The following is a 22,104-nucleotide window of genomic DNA, read 5'->3' as shown; positions in this document are numbered from 1 at the left end:
AAACTCTCTGAATTTGAAAGTTGGATTATCTTAATTTTGAGAAAAAGTAAAATTAAATTAAAAACATTCTCAATTGTGTCTGTTTGATATGACACTCAAATCAATTGGAATATAATTACATATGCAAAATCAATAAAATAATGATACCAAAGTGATGAGAGAAGGAGAAAATGGTTCCTACACAGCTATGTGCAAATGAAAGTTGCTTTCTGTTCCAAAAGTGATTTTTTTCATTATACTAGAATTCTGCCTTATTCATGTTAACAGCTTAAGAAATTTTGTTCATCTAGACATGTAGCACATAGAAATAGAATGAAATCTTCAAAGAAAATATATATATATATTAATAATTTATCTTTATATGACAAGCAATCATATCTCTAAGCTAGGTCCGAAGCCAAGGTAATTAATGAAGAGAAGGGATAAATATAGCAATTTTAAGAAACTTAACACAGGTGTCAGATCTTCTTCAAAATAAAATGTCAGAAGTGATAGGATGTTATCAAATGTAATGCTTTTCTGTGTTTTAGCTTAGTTTAAATGAACTTCTGTTGAAGTTCAATTGAGACTTTATGTCTTATGATTTGGGCAAATAAGAGCATGTTACCAGACAAAAACTGTGGCTTCATTAATGGACAATAGCTTGTGGAATACAGTCGATTTAACTGAGTAAGAACATTCACAAATACTGGCTATTTGTTTCAAATAACTGAAGCAAACAACTCTGGGAAAGACTCTTTAAAAACACTGTACAACAGACTGAAGTCCCTGGTTAGGTTCTTCATTAAAAGGGGAAAAATACAAAAGGTATTAATAAAAAATTAAGATCCAATATAAAAAGAAATGAAAAAAAAATATTTCAAGAGCAAGACAAATGCAAAGTGTGCAAATATTATGAGATAACTAAAACTAAGGCATGTGAAACTTTTCATGCTGTTGCATAATACGACTTATTATTGCAAAAAACAATGACTCTATTGCCACCAGTTTACAAAGCAAACAGTGCTTTTATTACATACATTCCACTGACATTGAAATGTACGAAATAGCAAATAGCAGAAATTTTCCATCTTCTGCTTTTTTTTTTTTTTTTTTTTTTGTAATGCAACACCTCCTGCTTTCTCACAAGGAAGTATACTAAACTAAATGAAATGGAGATGCATACTAAATGGAATGGAGAAATACCCCTTTTGCACCTTTGTTTTTTATCAAGTAAGCATGAAAAACAGTATCAAAATCAGAAAAAAAGAAAAAAAGAAAAACTGTATTTTTCTTCCTGCAACACACTAAGTAACACATAATTTTATTACTCTTTAAAATGTTGTTGACAGTGATGTTCCTTTCCAAATACAGTATATATCTTAGATGAGTTTGTTTTAAATTTTACCAAATATCATAATGTGAAATCTTATTAAAATTCAATATCACTTTTGTATACAAAAAATTCTCTTTGGTTCTCTTCAGTTATGTTAATAACAACCAGCTATGTGTGTGTGTATATATATATATATATTTAAAAAGAGAGAGAGTTCTGAAAGCAGACTTTTAAGTCATATTTTTTTCTCCAGTAAGCCTTTATGGAAATTCAGTGAAATTCAGCAGAAAGACTTGCTTTTACTTAGCGAGTAAATTTGTATTATTTGAATGATTTTTAAAACATTAATATATTACAGACTTACAGGTGTGAGATGTATTTTTAACTAAAGGACACTGGTCCCATGGTAATGGATGCTGAAAAGACTGGGAAAAGTAGAACAGACTCCATCCAATAATGACATTGTAGTACAGGGCCACAAAGAAGCATACCTAAAAAAAAAAAAAAAAAAAAAAAAAAAAAAAGAGAGAGAGACATACCAAAAAAGTTAAAATTAATTTTTATATTTTGTAAATTCAAACAAACAGACATCTACTGAACTTACTTTTGCAGACACTGAACCTATTATTCATTAACATAAGAACTTAATGGCTTGCACCATTACAGTATCTAATATCAATTTGTCACACTTTCACTTTTCCCCATATTTATCATGAGACATCTATATTTTTACAGGCTATTTTTCTCCCAGATGTCCAGGGTGTTCCATAGTTCTTAATTTTAAAAATACAAAAATACCAGTTAACGGGTTTTACAAACATCCATATAACCATTTTAATGTGCTAATATAAGTTTTAGTATCTTCCAAAAACATCGTACATTGACCCTGAAGCCCAGCTACAGATCACTGTCCGTTTCTTGTAGCAAAACAGACAGTTCAGTTCACACAGATTGGACATGAATCACATGGTTAAGGTAAAAAACTTACTACACAGCTTGCAAATCCAATTCCTCCAAGTTTGGGACTGATATAATTCCAGACACCAATACTCCCTCGGCGGATTCTCTGTCCCACAGAAAGCTCCAAGAAAAAGAGTGGAATCCCTATGATCAGTAGCAAGATTAAGTATGGCACAAGATAGGCACCTAAAAAAGGAACAAAGTAAAAACCAGAGAGTATAGGAAGAGTCACAATCTTAACACAACTCATATGAGACCATCTAATATCTTCAAGTTTGAGTTAGTGTCATTCATGACAAAGCTCTCTCTACTGCATGCAAAGAGTAATTGTAACTGAATCTTGGCCACAAATCTTGTAAAATAAGAAAAACACAGAGATATCCTATTTCTAAAGCACTGTAATATTTTGAGGTAAACCTTGTTAAAAGTGAGTCATTACCTAATCTAGTTGTTTGCATTAAAATTTGGGCATATTCACAAATGTTTTAGGTCAAACTTTCAGGAGCTAAATCAACATTTCCTAAAGAAACTCTAAATCTGGGTTTGTAACAGAACAGTCAGATTGAATTTATAAGGGAAATACAGAGCATACTGTGCTGTTACAACACTCTCAATTACATCCAGTCTTCAGCACAGTTTCAGAAGACCATAGTGTTCCTCTCTCCACATACACCTAAGATGCAGAAAGGGGATTTCCCAGTGTGCAGAACAGCGATACTATTCAGCTAAGCAAAGAACTGTATGGGCCTATTTATTCCAGGCTCCAGACAAATACCAGAGACATGAGGTGGAAATGAAATGGTGTACTGTAGATCCAGATAGCCCCCTTGCAGTACTCACAAGCTCTCCTTAAAGACATTTGAAAACGCAACTCTTACTTCATCTTTAGACATATATAAGTGAAACAAATCCTCTTTTCAATAATGTATTCCCAGGAAGTTGTCATATACAATTCTAACTTTGGCATGAATCTCCATTTATTTCAGCAAAACTAATTCCAAGCAAAATATATCCATCTGCTAAGTGCACTGGCAGTTCAGAGCCAAATGTGATCCTTCCTGATGAGGAGTATTTAAGACTAGAGCTAACATTTAGGCATGAGCAACTAGCAATATGGCACCTAATTTTCACATATGTGACAATTATGCTGCAATATAGGGAGAGTACTGTGCTGTCCCCCTAGCTCAAAAGGCCTAAGTTTGTTGATAACAACCACTGTAAGGCTAAAGAGAAGCACAAGAGCTGCAGACTGTAACATGTCAAAGCAGGGCTACAAATTGATAAACCAGAGACACAGCTATGAAGTTGTCCAATCAGCCTATTCACCTCTGTGACAAGAGACAAGCTGAGCACAGTTCAGAAGCTAATTTGAGATTTATCCTCCTCCAGCTAAGTCCTACCTTAAGTTCCACCTCTGTGCCACCTTTCTAGTTTTTGTTTTGTTTTGTTTTGTTTTCCATGAGTCTATCAAAATACACTGAAAATTACATATTCTTAGTAGGTGGCTTATTATCAGGGAATAGGCTTTATTTAAGAAAATTTAAAATTTTGTAAACAGTGCAGAGGCCTCAGATTTTCTGGTGCCATCTGCTCCTATTTAGATCAATTTGCTATTTTGCTCTTCATGAAATTGTCATGAACTGGACATCAGTTTTGCTTATAAAGATTTTATATAGATCCTAAGCATGGAGTAACTGAAGTCTTGATACTAAGAAAAATAAGGAAAAAGAGGAAGAAAATCTGAGATAAACTACTGATGGACCAGACAAAGAACCTATTGATCGTATTTACCCTAAAGTCTATATAAAGTCTATATTGTTAGCAATGAAGTAGCTTCTTGAGTTTTATTTGCATGACAATGCAATGATAATGTTTGATCAGCATTTGTTCAAAAACTATGTTCTGAACAAAGTACTGATTTTGAGGATACAATGCTACCTCATAGAGACAAATACCATGTTCTATATACCTATATCAGTACAATATATACTGTCTACTTAAGAATGCAATTATAATTATTATTTGTCCTGCAACAGCGGCTACATTCTCAATCAGTACTCTGGCATCTCTTCTGGTTTATCTTACATGTGCACGTAATGGAATGAATACAAAGGACTTACTTTCAACAGTGCAAAAAAGAGACGAGATGGATATAAATGTGATGAAAACTGAGAAACAGAGTAACAACATTCCAAAATGAGGATGACTATCTGTTTAAAAATATATAAGACATATAATATCATTAAGTACCCTTGATTTATCACCATCATTCCCCAAAAATGTCTGTGAGATAGAACTGTATTGTTAATTCACATTGTAAATGAAATACAGAAGCTTAGACATCACTAGGTTTCAAAATGTAGTTGTATAATTCACTGAAAACCAACAGTTTTTTTAATAGTGTAACACTACTGTAAATGATACCTGCTGCCTTAATTAGATAGGTGTTTTATGGCTAGGTAGAGAAAAGCCTAAACATCTCAAAAAAATTGGGGCCTAAATGACTTACCCAGTATCCCACTGGATGACTGCACTAGAGCAGGAACTGAACCCAGCTCTTCAGTGTCCCAGTCCACAACCTTAATCACAAGGCTGCAAAGTTAAGCACATGTTTAAAGACTGGGCTGATGTGGGTGCTTTATGGTGCAGTATCAACTTAAGTAGCAAGATTTATCAATTAGATTCAACTAAATGAGTTAAATAAATGTGGTGTTATATCCACATTACATTATACTTACACAACCCTGTAATTCAATCTGGATGGCCAGCAGAGATTATCCCTATACTGCAGGGCTTGTGCAGAGGACCTGAAACACTGGCCCTCTGACCATTGAAACCTGCTGAGCTCTCTTCTGATCTTGTGTCCCTTCCCATAAGAAGGACATAAGGGACAATGGTGCACATCTGGCTTTCAATACAATGTGGTTTAGACACAGCTAGAATATACAGCTGTGTATCGAAGCTTCAGAATGTTTCTGTGCCCTATAATTCATGTGAAACCACAGAATGTCTGAACAAGTATTTTGATTCAGCCTTCCCTTGAAGCAAGATATACTTCAATAACCTGTAAGATATCTTTACTTCATGATAAAACAGAATCACTATGGAAACAGTTCAGCATGTCTCTTATTTGCCAGTCCATGAAAATCTGTCCTTGGAGTAGCAGTATTGAATAAGGATCATCTTTATTTGAATTAGAACAATAAGTATACATGCTGCCCTTGAACAGCATACTAAAATTAGTTACATACATATTGTCTGCTACATCTGCCAAATAAACAATTTATTGTGGTTACAATTCTGTAGTACAGTATCCCCAGGTCTGCTTTCTACAGTTTAAAAATTCTTCTATTGTAAAGTCATTTTTTTGGCATATTTTGGCCTTAAACATCGACTTTCATATATATATAATATATTTTCATCTCAATAAGAAATAAAATATATAAAATATATGACTCATACTTCTTCACTAGAATTAATGGCAAAAATACAAATGATTTCTTGATTTCAGGAAATAGTGAATGTTAATACTGTGAATACTGTGCACAACACTTTTTTTTTTTTTTTTTTGGTGTTTCAACAAAATACCAAAGGTTTACACTGAATTTATTCACAATTACAAAACACTAACAGCTCTTATCAGAAAAACTCTAATAAAAGGTTTTAGGTTTTATCAGTATATTTATAGTCTATCTAGCTGATAGGATGGAATTCCTGTCAGTAGTCTTTCACAGTTTTAATATGTTCAGGTGTGCCTACTTGCAAAACTGTGCCTAAGGAATGGAAATCCTCTTGCCAATTAGCTTTAATGAAGAATTAGGCTTCCAAAATAAAAATCAGATATCTTTAGTGTACTGAATAAGGTACAATTGAATTTCATAAGTCTGATACTATAGGGTAAATGAGAATTCAAAAACTAATATTGAAGATCTCAATCAATTCAAGCTACTGATTATAAATTATTGATCAACGGCTAAATAACAAAGTCACGGAGTCCATAATCAGTGTTGGAAAGACACGAGTATACTTGCTTTGCTTCCATTCCACTAAAATTAGACGAGACTAGCATCTAGTCACCACTTAGTCTTTAAGCATTTATATATTGTTTCCTCAGTATTTCTTAGGAATAGCTGCTTTGCTTTTTATAAGCCCACAGAACTTAACTGCTCAGACTGATGATATTTCAGTGTAAAATCCAGTCTACTTCACTATAGAACATCCTGATATGATTCCACCTGTGTCAATCTTTTCAAAATGTATTAGCAAGGTAATCCTCTATAGATTTCTTCATGCTACTCACACTTTTATCTGTTTATCATTATTTACCAGTTCTTTTGTTTTCTTACATTACAGGAATATTAAAACGACCAATCTTAAAAAAAAAAACAAATAATAAAATTAAAAAAAAAAAGTCATTTAAGTTAATGCTCATGAAATTACAAAACAAAATATATTTCATTTACTTCTAATATGTGAATGTACCATTGAGTTCAACCTTTTACTTTAACCAAACAGAATAAACTTTAAATATTTCCTTTGCTTGAAAAAGGTGAAAGGCGTGCAAGCTACTCATAAGATGATTGCGATGAACAGCATGAAAATATAGGTCTACTTTTTCACTATTTGTTAGCCTTATTGCATGACTGAGTAGACCTGATGTTTATTTTTAAGGCTCACTATCAATCACAGGAAGCTGAGGCAGCTTTGAACCTACAGCATGATAATATACGTGAAGGCCAGGGTCACTTGTCCACATGAAGGCACAAGAGATATCAGAGCTTAATAGACAGCTACGAAGGCAGGAGTCATCCCAGTTTTGAGGTCAGTAAGTGTATTAGAAAGTCATCAAATAACAAATAAAGCACACTAGCAGAGAACAGAATAGGGATCAAAAAACAAGTGAGTGTGTTAATCAGAAGGAAAAGGTCTCCCTGCTCCCCTCTTCTGGTTTATCCTCAATATCTTGCTCTTCTATTGACATCCTGAACTTCAGTAATTCCTCCCTCATCCAAAACAGCCCAAATGTTTAGGACATATTCATGAAGATGAAATGTGGATTGAACCACTTCAGGTTCCACTGAATCCAAAGACTCTGACAAGCACTAAAACCAATGAAAGGAAGCAACAGGACTGAGTGCGTGAGCAAACTGGGCAGAGTGTATGAGGAAGAGCTGTCCTGCGTGGTACTAACAGCAGTTATGTCTGCTCTCCTATCTCATATAACTTCTCTCTGACTCTGTAATTAAATATTGTAAGACAAAGACTTTTATCAGTGTCTAAAAAACAATGAGTTGTTATCATATTGTGTTAATTATTGCCCTTCTATTCACACTGGCTTCAGCTCTAGATGATTTAAAGCATGGTGTGTTCTCTGAATTCACAGAAACTGCTCGTTTTCACCAGCACATGATACTGTCCACCCTGAATAATCAGTTTTCTATTGGAATTATTACAAATTTTATTTTATTATTAAAAGTCTTTTGCTCAAAGAGCAACATGGGCTATAATACAAAAATACAAATACAAACGAAAATAAAAGCTCTAATTAAATATTATTGAGTTTTACTTTGTAACTTTATATTTATTCTTGAAATTCTGTTTTGAATTTGTTACACAGGAACTGCACCTATCTGTAAAAGCTTATGCATTTGTCTTCATATAGGAAAAAAAATGTGGTATAGTGTAAAAATGATTAATATCAAAAAGTTTCAAATTTGAGTATACTCATTTCCAATGCAAATCACCTTTGTGAGGCATTAAGAAAGAAACAAGTTTTTAATCTATTAGGCTGCAAGGAGTGGAAGAGGGGACAGGGGTTAGGCGCTGCCTACCAGGAAGAAGGGGGACCTGTGGGGAGGATAAGGGTGAAGGAGGCATAAATCTATAGTCAGTTCCTCAAAACTTTATTGAACACTTTCAGCCCCTTACTCACAGTTCCTATAACTCCTTTCGGCGCTCTCTCATCCCAAGTCAAGCAATCTATAGATATTCAAATAATGTAGCAGTGTACCAATAGAGAAGTTATGTTCAAACCAAACACAGATATTCCACTGAAGCAGAATATAGCTCTGAAGTCAATAGTATTGGCACAACACAGACCATAGCCACAAACAAGCCAAATCTCTCCAGTAAGCAGGGTGGTAGACACCAAATATTCTCTCTACAAAATCCCCTAATAGTATACATCCATTCAGGCTAAATTTTCTGTTTCTGTTCTATGTTTATTTTGTTTATGTTTCAGTAGTTTGAAAAAAAGTTTACCTTCTTTTACAGGCTTTGGAATACTTACTGTTCGAATAAATTTGTGAAGGTGTTTCTTTTATGAGTAACTATGTTGTTTTTTTTTTTTCTTCTTTTTGTTTTAAGCTTGGAGTGTATTTATTGGTTTACCACTATTTGATAGACTCATCTTGCCTGATGATATTTGCCAGATAAAAGTTGTTTAAAGATAGGGAAGAAAATGAAAAATGTTTGAGCACGATTAAAAGTGGAGACATTACCATATACTCCACTGAAGCCGTTGTAATAAAAAAACTCATTAAGTCCACGTTATCCTCAGAGGCTTCAATAGGAATTTACACTAAAGCTTGCTCAGCAAAAGACTATAAAACAGTTCTGATACTGATATTTTGAATGGGTATAAAAACACTAATTTTACCTAGAATTAAACATGTATATAGTAACATTTCTTTACCAGAACACTGGAACCTCAAGTAAAAACTGTGTAGTTTTTTTACCATGTGTTTGAACTTCTCCCTCCTTCCTTCCCCCTCTTCCCTTATTCATTTACACATCTGTGAGAATTATCTGTCCATCTACATGCTTCAATGTTTTGTATCACCTTTTCTATCCTGCATTATCTTGAAAGCCAAGAAAGTTTTCACTCAAATGATCACTTGCTTTCCACTGAAGCTTGTAAAATGATGCAAAACTACTGTTAAAAGCAAAATACCTCCTTGTCCTGGCCATGTGCAGAAAACATTGCATCTCCACAAACTATTCTACACAAGAAAGTTCCTGAAATCATTGTACACGTAAAATGATTGCATATTTATTTTTCAAGTTTGATTAATGAAATACCTGACTCCCTTAAGGGTTTCTGTTGTTGTTGTTTTTAAAATGTAAAATTATAATTACTTTTAATACATTCATATTTTACCTGAATTAAATTTGCACTCGCTGTCAGAGTGCAAGCTCTTGATAATCCAATAGTCTAAGAAACTTACCAACAGATCTTTTTCTGTTGGTTTGAAACAGAATTCTATGCACTTGCAAAATCAGTAACTAACTACATTAAACACAGACTTTCAGAAAGAACAAAAATATCCAAAACACTGTAATGCATTAGTCTTGAGCTACATCTTTAGGCTACATTTAGAATGAAAGGATCTATAATATAAGTATTTTAATAGCTACAAGTGTAACTAGAATTAGTGTATTTTAAAACAATTTAACAAATGGAACAAATGGAACCTTTTTTTTTTTTTTTTTTCAAGTAGTAGTGATTCATGGTCAAGTCTACAGTGTCTAGTAGACTAGAGGAGGTTGTCATTCACTGAAAATACATTTTTTGAGAAACTACATTCAACTTCTGTTTTCTCAGTTAATATCACTGTTACAGATGGAAGAAAATAGCTTCCACACAAACCATTAAATCAACAATTTAATGATGTTCTCTCCACAATAAAGGAGAAACAAAAAGGAAGTTAAACGAGAGTGAAAGGATCTTACAATAAATATAAAATAAATCAGATTTTATCCTGGAGATGGAAGATGTGAAAGTAAAACCTAAATTTCTACTGTTTAAATTGAATGAGAGAACATATAGATAATTATACTCTGAGTATACTCTAGGATCATTTCTATATTTCTCAGTTACATCAGTTTTGACATTCAACCTCTGAAATCCAGCATGAATAAAATGTTATTCTTTATTTTCTGTTCTGTAACACAGATTCAGTTTTTGTATAATGAAAAGCAACAGTTTTGTTTCAAATTCAGCTAAGTAATTTGATAGAATAGGATGAACATTAATGTAGTATAGTAGGGTACAGTACAGCATAGGATGAAACACTAAACCTGGAGGAAAGCCTCCAGCCAACTACTTCATTCTACATTCAAGACCATAGAGCTAATAAATAAAATGCTTAATTGTATTACTTTAAGTGAAAGATAACTTATTTAGGAAAGTAGAACTATGTAACAGCACAAACAGATGTATTTCCTTCATGTACATTTTATTATCTAAATAATTAATTATCAGTAAAAAATCCTTTTCACTTCTACAGTATTTTATTCTTGCATGAAGTAAACCATGAACGAATGGCCTAGGAGCTAAAGGCAACTAAAAAGTAAAACTGTGAAGCTCAGTACTGCTAAATACTAAAGACTGAATACTGCTTTACTCTTTAAAGTGGATGCGTATTTAATGACTTGATATATTGTGCAAGTACGATACGGAACAGTTTAGCACAATGATAACCAGGTCCTAAATAATGCAACCCCTCCAGAAAAATCTAGTATGGTTTTGCTTAACCACTGGTTAAGTTCATATCAAGAACTGTAAGAAACTTTCTGCCCTGAAATCTAAGAAGAACCTGCTATTTACTTTAGCTGATATGTCTCTATAAATAAAAAGAATATGCTTTATTCCTTGTAGGCTCTGGCATAAATTAAAAGAAAAATCTGACAAGCCATAGCAGGTTCTACTGTGATTATCTGTGCTAGCCTTGAAGTCTTAAAGGTTAGCTTCATCAGTTAGCTACTGCTATCACAAGACTTACCTCCACCATTTTTCTGACACAGATATGGGAATCGCCACACATTCCCAAGTCCCACAGAAAATCCAACTTGTGCCAGAATATATTGGAGTTTGCTGTTCCAAGCAGGTCTTTCATCTTCCACATCTGAGCCTTCTTCAACATCTACATCTTTTTCTTCCTGATCATCAACCATAAGCTCACTCTTCTTAAAGGCATCATCTGAAGAGTCTTCATTAGAGAGAAGGTCCTTAACTGACTCAATGACCTCATCATCTAGTTCTCTTTTCACTACCTTGCTGTTCTTAGGCATTTGTACTTTAAGAAAAATACAGAAGTTCAATTGAGACAGGTGGAGAAGTGCTGACGAAAGCTCTCCCTCTGTTTGGACAAAAATCTTGAAGAAATATATTTATGATGTAGACTGAGTCCTTGACAGTAGGAAATCAGAATAAGCACTTCTAGTCCTGATTGTTTGTCCTACTGAAAGTATCTGTGGAAAAATAATAATAATAACAACAATAAAATAATATTATTATACCATGCAGAAGAAAATTAAGAAATAGTATGCTCTGTTTTAAACATTTCTGCTTATCTCTGATTTGAGGACAAAAAGAGAAGAAAGGAATATTAAACTACTTTCAAATTGTAAGATTTAAGTTCACTTATTGGTCTTAAATATTTGTATAAAATGCATTTCATTCACTTGCTGAGGGTTTTGTTTAGACTGATAGACTAATTGTTCATATTTCAATCTGGCAGCATAACCAGATTCTTCTTAGTAGGCACAATAGGGCATGCACCTTATATACAATTTAGGAACCCAGTTCCATTCTTTCCTGACTTAATATCTCTACTTTAGCTGTTGAGTTTATTAAAAATATATTTTAAACAAAGTAGATTAAATTTGGGAGCCATTTCTGAAAGTCATACTCCAATTAAGATTTTAATGTATAGTATGAATCCAGTACTTCAAAACCAAGGGAGACTTTTTCTCCAATATTCTTTTTCTAGGAATATATGTTCACAATCATTTTACAACGAGGGAGGCTCATCTCTTCTGAGCTTTGATGTTTTAGGTAGTTTATTGGAAATATGAAATAATTAACCACACATAAAATATCTGAGAAACTGTAACCAAACCCACTTAAAAACCCAAATGTGCATATACAGACAAAAAAAAAAAAAAAAAAAAAAGTCTGTATTTAAATGTGTTTTTCTTTAACACAATGAACCATTTGTAAAGACAGACAGACTTGCTTGCAACTGCCATCTTGAAGGTAAAAGTAAGATTTGGAAAGGACTGTTTTTCAACAAATTCTCCACTATTCACGTGGGACAAAACTAATATGTGCAAAGCCATCTGCACAATTAAGAGTCTTAAAAGGGATTTAGATTATGTGTTAAGCTTCTTCAAAACCCTAAAGTGAGAATAGATTTACACAAGGATTCTAACCAAAACTCCTAACTGATGATAATCAGAAATTAGTTACAGGATAGCTGGGAACTTTCAGGTTTTGCATATCGACTTGCTGCATCATCTGGTCTGTAGAATGAAGATGGTACCCTATGCTGAACTCATACATAGCTGAGAACTGTATATGTTACTGGACTAATAGCACAATAATTGATTATTAAAATTGATCAATATCTCATGAGATCAAGTACCTCAAGGCTGCTTGAGAGTCCTGTGACAGATCACACAGAAAGAAGTTAAGTCGCTGGAATACAGCCCACACCTTATCCAGAAGACACTTCAGAAAAGCAGAACTAAAACCTTTGTCATCAAAAGTATTATCACGAGCCTCGTAGTTACTGCCTTATCACTTTTCCTTTGCTTCCCGTTACTGCCTCCTCTCCCCAAGTCTACCTCTAGCACACCACCTTACATCCTGTTCTAGTCACTATTCAACAGTTGTGACTGAAATATTTAAGTAGAACCAGGATGCAAACACTAATAATGCATTAAGTTGAAGCATTTAAACAATCCTGATGGAGATTTGGGACTCTTGTACTTCAACTACTACTTCTAGTCGCAGTCCAAACTTTTCCTTTCCTTTTGATCTACCAATGTAAATTACTGCAGCTTTTCAGTTGCAGTAATTAGTAATAAACTCTGGGACTGCAAGTTAAATCAAAGCAAATATTTAATATAAAAGTAGCATTGGTGAACCTACATTGGTATTTGTATGTCTGAAATCCTTTTCTAACTGTAAGAAACAAATGGTATTTACAGTCTGAAAGACCAGCTATTTATCAGAATTTATTAAAATACGTTAAAAGGTCATATCTCTATAAATGTTTTAGATATAGTGACTTGCAGGGCAGCAATATAATTTATCTGCTGCTCTCACAGATGAGTCACTGCATTGCTACACTTCACAATAAACTGAAATAAAAAATATCAAGCCCTAGCACAGTATTATATTAATTTTCCTTTCATTAATTTTCCATTAAGCAGGCTGTTATCAATAGCAATATCACAGTATAGACTGCAATCTTTGAGAAAATGCCAGAGGCATGCTCAGCAGACTGGTGGGACAATGCAAGTTTTTTTTAACTGTACTGGTTTTCTAATTCAGTATGTTTCATTGTCCAGACTGCATCAAAGATTACACTGCTGAAGTTGTTCAGGATACATCACAAATTCACAAGTGGTCTCCGATTGTTAGACTTCACAATTTGTTTTCTGTACTAGAGGAGTCTGTGCTAAACTAGATGAGAAGTCCTACCTCAGCGGACAGTACCATCAGGTATACTTTTTCAAAATGCAGTCCCAGTTGGTTTGTGCATGGACTCTGTGTTAGGAACTCCCAACACACACCCTAAGAAGCCTGCACAGAAGCCTGTTTCTTTGATCAACCCTTTATAAGGCAAACAAGAAAACACTCAACTTGTGTCTGGATATGAATGGCCTCGAGTAAAGGCTCAATAAGGAGATACCTAGTTAAGTTATTCACCAGTAGAGCTGGCTAACCAGGAATCACTGAACAAGCGTTATTTTGTAACATATTACTGAACAGTAACACTTCTACCTATAAAATACTATTTTAGCTTCCCACATACTTTGGCTCTAGTCAAGTACAGAACTGAAATTCTTCATTAGCATGAAGTAATAATTAGGAAATATCATGTGAAATTCTGTTAAACTGTTCTTTCAATTCCAGTTCTAGCTACCTTCTACAGAGACTTCTGCAGTAATACATCATTATGTGATTGGACTCGTTCTCCTTGATGACCTCATTAATACATGTACATAACAAATCACCACATTTACCAACATGTTACAGAATTTGGTAGTATAGATTCAGCCATTACTGTCATCATTATAAGCTCCAACTCCTAAACCTTGCCACATGTGATAAAATACTACTAAACAAATACTACTGAAGACCAGCACTTTGGATTAGAAGTAAAATGCCTAAAATGTAACTTAGCCTTGTTAAAGCTGTTGTTTGTTGTTGTGTTTTGTTCTGTTTGTTTTGTTTTTTATATTAGATCTGCATCACAGAATTTGATGCACTGATTTCGTTCTGGTTTCCAGGCAGCTTCGCTCACCCTTTTCATAATTCAACTGCTGTCATGTGTCACATTAAAACACTGAAGGGAAATTTTTATTATAACATATACTGGAGAACATATTTTTTCTCTGGACTTTTCCACAACTCAAAGCAGAAAAGATGCTATCCCTTTTCTCATGTAAAATCCTCCTAATCCAAAATTAATCTTAAATTGACCTGACAACTGTGTTTATTGTTTGAGGGAATTTAAAAGAACAGAAATTGCTGGACAGTATCACAATTCAGTTAAGGGAAATTTAGAAAAAAAAATGTCACTCAATTAACAGTAACCAAAATCTGAGTTAGCATGAGCAAACTTTTGGGAAACAAGCTGCTAAATCAAATTAGCTGGATTTTTATGATGTCTTACTAGTATTGTTCTTTATAGGTTAATATTCCTATTTCTTTATGGTAGTGAAAGATAAAACAGTGAGTCTTTTCTGACACATCAAGAAAACTGAAGACCCAAACTTTCCTTCTCAGAAGACAGTGGGAATTTTAGTTTCTTCTATGGGAGAAGAATCAAGCCTTAATGGATCAGCAAGCAGAAGGAAAGTAACCTGATTAGACTTATTATTAGCAGATTTAGCAATAATAATCCCTTACAATATGGAATTCAGACCTAAATTATCTCCTTAGGAGATCTGGAGCTTAGCTTGCTATACAACTTTTTACTTCAGGTTCAGGAACAAATTCTGAAATGCTAGCACAGGGAGATAAGAGCTGCAAAGCATCTGCTGACCAAACTGCAGGCATTTGCAGTAGTACTCAAAGGAATTCTGTGAGCTGAAAAGAGTGGAAAATACATTCAGAAACATTTTGTTGCATTCCCTTTTCTCCTAGTTTTTCTTATATGTATTTTCTGGTAAGGGAGTTGTAATAGTTCTGTCCAACCCTGCCTGTTCCTGTTCACCTTTACATTGGTTATAATGAGGGATTCCTTTCTGACACATCTTCATTAGACACTGTCAGATCTACATGCCAATATATAGACACTTAGTAGACCACCACAGTACTTCCAGTTCTCTCAATTGCATAGTACCAATAAACAATTAAGATATGATGCTGGAGATTTTCAAAGCTGTACAGAAAAAGGGAAAAAAAAAAAAAAAAAAAAAAGCCTCGCTGGCAAATTTGAAAGTAGATTAAGTGCAACTGCCCCACGTTCTTGCAATTACAAAACAAGACACTATAAAAAGCCATTTGTAAAGCAGTTTTGTGTATAACATCCCACAATGCCATAATAACAGGTGATATAACTAAATATTAAGGAACTTCTAGAGATGTTTTTCTGACAAATTAAAACATGATTATTTTTACATTTTTAAAAGGAATGCATTCTTCTCTGAAAAGGAATGTCCTATAAGCCCTCCATTCTCTTCTAACATAGTGTAATTTATTTCTGTTATCATCATGTTTTTTTACATCTGATCAAAGCATCTCAGTAGAATTATTTACATTCAGATTTTAACAAATGACTAATAATCCTCAAATCTTTGATCAAAAATGGTTTCAATTTTCATCTAAATTGGAAGGAAAGTAGGAAAAGAAATAATGTGTCTGTACTTCATACAGGAATATCAAACAAGCTCAGAAAAAATAATGTTCTAAAAGTCTTAATATGCTACTGTACCATCATAAAAAATAGGAAAAAGGAAAGAATTAATACCTTTTTAAATTCAATGTTTGACGTTAAAGGAAAAAAAAATAAAAGGTTATTTTCTCTGGAGCTCATTGATCTCAGATGAAGCAGTCAACATATGACCATGCTGCTGGGGGTTACCAAAAAGCAATATATGTCTCAGATTTGAGAGTAGATTTGCAACAGTAGACTGTTGCAGCACAGTGGACGAGCATTACCGCAAGCTTATAAATTCCCATTGACAAAACCTCCACCTTGACTCCAAGTGAAGAAATGGGTGATTCAGTAGAGGACACTGAACTAAAAGTCAAAACGCTCACCATGGCAGACATTTAGAAAATGTCTTGACTGACATTCATGTCAAAGGTTTCAATCAATTAAATTACTTGTTGAGAATTACATGCCAGAGTGAAGTGGAGATTTTGCACCTTAAAGAAAACCTATAAAAGCTAGCAGTGTATTGAAAGAACCAATACAGAAAATGGGAGGACTAATTTTTAGCAGAAAAAGACTGCTGTGATTCAGCAAAAAAGGAATCAGACGATCGGTGCAGCTAATGGGCATGTCTGACTAAGAGAGAAAGAAGACTGCATACTGGGTTTTGTGGGATTACTGAACTGTGAAGAATGGCTATTGCTGGGGGAATCTGTGTACAGATAACTATTTCAGCAAGAGATACATTGTGTTACAGTACACGCTTAACAGACTGAATTAGTGCTGCAATGCAGTGTTATGGCTTTTGGCGGAAACAAGGATATGCACCATACTCTTTTTGCCTAGTTAAATCCATTTTACCTATGTACTCAAGCAGCCATTATTCTGCTCTTCAGGATATCAAACTACATGATATAGGACTTTGCCCTCGTCTATTTAATGCAGCCTGTTAGTAACAGATATAGATTCAAGATGTACCTAACTCGACCATAATTAAAGATAATTATATTTTGTGCAATGAAACTTAGCATCACTAAAGAATGTGGATAAATGTATCTGAGACATACTAACGCACACTGCATATATTACATTATAGTGTTTTAAAAAAATAAATAAACAAAAACCTGTGGGGGTATGTGAAATTTGAAAACAACAGCAAAAAGAATATTTTTGATTCTGGTATATCTATGAAGTTAAATAGTTTAGACTATAGCAAATATTATTTTTTATTCTTTTCATTGCATGTAACCTTTGAAATTTATTGGTCTCACAATAGTTTCTCACCAGCTTTCATAGATTTCTCAGCATTTTCTTCTCACAATCAATTATATTTAAAGGCACAAGATTAAATTCAGTCTTGCTGTAAATATGGGTAGTTATACAAACTTCAGTGACATTGGATCTGCTTAATATTACTGGGAACTTTGTTCTCAGTTCCAATAAAATGTTCTTCCAGTCATGCATCAAGAACCTGATGAAAATTTCTACCTCAGACTAGTCTCCCTGAAGTCTAGTTACTGAAGAACACTCTCTACGGTTTTAAGAAAAACACAATGGTTTGATAAAAGAGTAAGATTTCCTTCTCAGAAATGTTCAATTTCTTTAACATCAATGTCTGAACAGAAATATCTGAGAGAAAATGTAACAACCTAGAGCTCTTGAATGTCCATTTTTTTCTTTTCATTGCATGTAATCTTTGAACTTTATTCATCTTACAGCAGTTTCTCACCAGCTTTCATAGATTTCTCAGCATTTTCTTCTCACAGTCAACTTCACTGAAATACTTCACAGACTTTTGTGGTGTGCTATATGTAATTTCCTATTCAGATGGAGGAAACTCTCAAATTTAGTAGATCCTGCTCTTCCAGCTGAAGTTGTGTAAAGTAATGCTAGCAATTCTGAAGATACTTCACTTTTCACTGGTGAAATAAAAAAGTCATAACTGTTAGCAACATGAAATAAAATCTGTATTGTCTATATTAACCGTATAAACTACACCATGACCATGATTTTATTATAAAATCTTTTATAATATACTTTTGAGATGGGAGAGGATATGAAAATATATTAAATAATTCATTTAAGCACTGTAGTTATTAAGTTTCAAAATGTAGTATTGAAAATACTACGAGACATTATCAGATATATAGTTGCCCTTAATATATATATAGTTATATAGTAGACCTTAATTTTGTGCCCTCTGTGCATCTGAATGGATCAATAAATAAATCAGGATGTCCTTGGGGAATATATATATATATGATTTCTTCTTGGTTTACTTTCTACACATAAGCAAAAAAGATGAACTGTTCACAGACAGATTATCACACATCTTGGTTCTCCTCAGATCTGATTGTTTAATTTCATGTTATAAATCATGTTTTCAGATTAAATTAGTGTAAATCCCAGAATTTAAAAAGAAAGTGATTAATCCAAATTCCCTTATAGAAAATCCTATACTGGAAACTCCACATTCCCGTTTCCCAACCCTTCTCCATTTTAGCATAAGGCGAGCATGCTGAATCATAGCACTGCAGTATGAATTTCTGGCACTTGAAATACAAAAATAATAGCATTTGCCAACAGCAGAAGTCTATTTTCCCAAAGTGGGAGATAGACTACTGACACCATGAACTAGATTCAAGGCTTTGCTGTACATATTACACAACCTTATTCTCTTCTTTCTTCCATATAGCAAATATGGAACCGCAAGTCTCAGAGTGAAGAAGAAATATGTTTCAGTGCAGGCTTCTGGGTAGCTCAGATCAGTTTTTACCACTCCTTTAAAATGCTTCTAACAGTTACCAATGTTATTTCCTGCTACTTAGTATGCACTTGCCATATTTTGTGCATCCAGCTCTTTAGAAGAATAACATTCAGCTAACATTTGTCATTGTGTTTTTTCCTAGAACATTTCCCAAGTAACAGCAAGGCTACTTTGAATTAAATTTCAAGGAAGAATGGAATTGCTTAAGTTCTGAGATGTTACCTGCTGATGTGTCAAAGTTCTTCTGCAACCAATTGAGAATACAGAGATCTTTATTCACATTGAAAGCAGATACTGATCATTTATTTATTTATTTATTTATTACGATCTATTGGCATGCTGATATATAAAATTTATGAGCAAAGGACCCAAAACTGTTCTTCCAAAAAACAATAGATATTCTGTCTCTTGAAGGAAGAACATCATACCTTTATAGGAGTGAAAAAGTCAGTGTGATGGATCATCTGTGGATGTAGGTGCACATGCACTTAGAATGGTGGACACTCTTGGCTGTGCACTAGAGATTTTCAGAAGAAAATCTATCTTCCCTAAAAGATTCCTGTTGCAAATACTTCTCAAGCAATTTAATTCTATACCACTCACACAGCAATTATTCCAATAAACCATAACAATGCAATTTATACCAAAAGAATTAGCTATAATTAGTAGATTGTGTGTTTCTTGTTGCTATCTCCCAAACATTTTTCTGAATAACCTGTGATTATTTTTTATTTTCCAATAAATTCAACATTTTATAACTTTGTGCATACAGGCTCTTGCAATATACCAAAGAGAAAAAAGAGTTGACAGAGTTGTTCAAACTATATGGTCCTCACCTGCACTACTACTTTTTCTCTTACTTGCCTGTAAGAAAAAAAGAAAACTGTAAAAATGACAAGACACTAGAGGTCAATATGAATCAGCTCATCCCACAAAAGTAGTTTTGAGATGTCTCAGCAGTTTGACTTCTTCAATTTCACTATCAGTGGCAAACCTGAACAGCAATTAAATGGCTTCATTTTTCATCCACAAATCAAAACCAATGGGATTTTCTGTTCTTGAATCTGAAGTACAAAACTGAATCCAAAGGGAATTGCTGATATGCACCAAATGTAGAATCCAATTATAATTCTAACATTATCTTAACATGTTCTATGTGTAAACCAAAATCTTGTATATTAGCCAAGACAAAATTAAGCTCTCTTTACCTATTTATTTTGTAAAGTTTCCTTTTTAATAAGATCTTGATGATGAGTATCTAGAAACCACATTTCTAAACAGAAAAAAAAAAAAAAAAAAAAAGGTTTTTATCAACTGGAGAAAGCAGAATTGACAATACATCCAGTGCATATGTACATTACATCAGATAATTAAATTTTTATTTTCTTCATTTATACTTCCCTTTGGAGAGGGGAGCAGAGATTTGGATCACAATCCTACAGTATATAGCATATTCACAGTGACGTACAATTTGAAAATAATTAGACTTCTCTTAGAAATCAATACAACGGCAGTGAGCTTGATATGTTAGCAATATCATGCAGACAAAATAAAATGGCTGATAAGGGTGAGGTCTTGACTACATCTTTTACAAATAAAACATAGTGCAATTTGCTGAAATAGAATAAATCCCATTAGAACCTCTCTTTGGCAAGACTGTGACAGTGAAGGCATATTTCAGTCATCTCACTTACTTCCACAGCAAAAGCAAAGCACTGCAAAGAAATCCCAGTTCACTCTAACACAAGCGAAATCGGGACAAAACCACCAAATGAGGGAATAGGAAACTAAAAGGAATACCAACATAATAGAGTAGGGAAAAAAATAATCACGGTAAGAAAATCGTGGGCATGAACCCGTCGCCGTGCGGATATTGCATTGGGCTGCAACAATTCGCATCCTGAACGGAAAACAAGCCCCAGACACCCCCAGGTTGGGAAAAGGTCCTCATTACCATACCCACCCAAACATGGCTGACACCGGGGCGCACTAGCCCCGAGCCCGCCGGCCCTTCCAGGGATGAATGATGCGGGCAGGGGGCGGCGGCGGAAGGTTCCCGGCCTCTCCCCTCCGGGCGGCGTCTCCGCCCCTGCAGCGCCGGGCTCTGCTCCGGCCTCCGCCCAGCCCGTGGGCGCTGCCTCCGCGGCTGCGGGAGGAGGAAGGGAGAGGAACAAGGATGCAGGCGGCCGCTGCCGGCGGGACTGGCAGCACCCCCTCTCCGCGCTTGCCGGCCCTCGCCCCGTCCTTCCCCGACACGCACACTGCACGGTCACTACGTGCGCCATGCGAGGGAGATGAATGGGGTTTCTGTCATTCGCAAAGGATGTAAATTCCTCGCCATAGTAATGAGAATGAATAAATAAATAAATAAATAAATAAATAAATAAGCACCGCGCTCCCCTATAACCTAACCCACCGCTGCGGTTAAAACCGCATGGGCGGCTTCCAGCGGGCGCTCGCTCGCTGCTGTACCCCGTGGGGGACACCGCGCTGTACCCCCGGCCCCTCCTGGCGGCCCGACGCACACGCGAGGGACCCGACTGTTCGCTGCTGCCTGCGCCTCCGCCTTACCTCCTCCGCCCGCGGGGCTCGCCGGGCGCCGGCAGCGGGAAGGGGCCGGGTGCCCCCGCGGGCGCGGGGCGGCGAGCGGGGCTGCGCGGGCGCGGGGCTCAGCGGCGGCCGGGCGGCGACGGCAGGCACATGTGGCCAGCCCCGGCTGCGGCGGCGTTTAAAGACAGACATAAAAGCGGCGGGGGGAGAGGGAGGGGGAGGGCAGCGGCGGGCCGGGGTAGCCGCACCTCCTGACGCAGGGAGGAGCGCGCCCCTCCACACACACCGCCTGCAGCAGCATCTCCTCCGCCGGGGGCTGGCGGGGAGGAGGGCAGAGGAGGCCGAGGGAGGAAGAGGAGGATGGAGGCGCCCGCCACGGGCGCCGCCGCCCCTGCGCGTCCAGGGCGGCCTCGCCGCAGAACCCCGCTGCGGGAGGCGACGCCGCGGTGCCCCCTCGGGCTGGGGGAGCGGGGCACAGGCCGGCGGGGGAGCCACGGCAGCACGGGCGTGGGTTTCCTGGGAGATCGCGGAGGTTTCCGGAGGAAGAGTGAGGGGCTGAGGAAGGACGGGAATCGGTCAGGAGAAGGGCAGCCGCAGCGGGTCCATCTGCGTGCTGG

At 35.8% G+C, this 22,104-nt stretch overlaps 1 protein-coding gene across 2 annotated transcripts in view; it reads right to left on the bottom strand.

Moving 5' to 3' along the window:
- SLC6A15 (solute carrier family 6 member 15) overlaps positions 1-21,757 on the bottom strand; it is a 38,700-nt gene extending 16,943 nt beyond the window's left edge. The window contains exons 1-4 of one of the 2 annotated variants that reach the window (XM_035338135.1): positions 21,509-21,757; positions 11,059-11,527; positions 2,304-2,461; positions 1,680-1,806 (exon numbers count right to left, since the gene is read on the bottom strand). In XM_035338135.1, coding sequence (XP_035194026.1) covers positions 1,680-1,806; positions 2,304-2,461; positions 11,059-11,347 — 574 coding nt within the window. In that variant the 5' untranslated portion in view covers positions 11,348-11,527; positions 21,509-21,757. Of the gene's footprint in view, positions 1-1,679; positions 1,807-2,303; positions 2,462-11,058; positions 11,528-20,900; positions 21,056-21,508 lie in introns of those variants that run through there. The other variant, XM_035338139.1, reaches the window with a different exon arrangement.
- Between the last annotated feature and the right edge of the window lie 347 nt (positions 21,758-22,104).

Source organism: Oxyura jamaicensis, chromosome 1 (assembly GCF_011077185.1).
Source record: "Oxyura jamaicensis isolate SHBP4307 breed ruddy duck chromosome 1, BPBGC_Ojam_1.0, whole genome shotgun sequence".
Lineage (NCBI taxonomy): Eukaryota > Metazoa > Chordata > Aves > Anseriformes > Anatidae > Oxyura > Oxyura jamaicensis.
The sequence above is the reverse complement of the archived record's forward strand: the minus strand, read 5'-3'. Positions and strand labels throughout refer to the sequence as shown.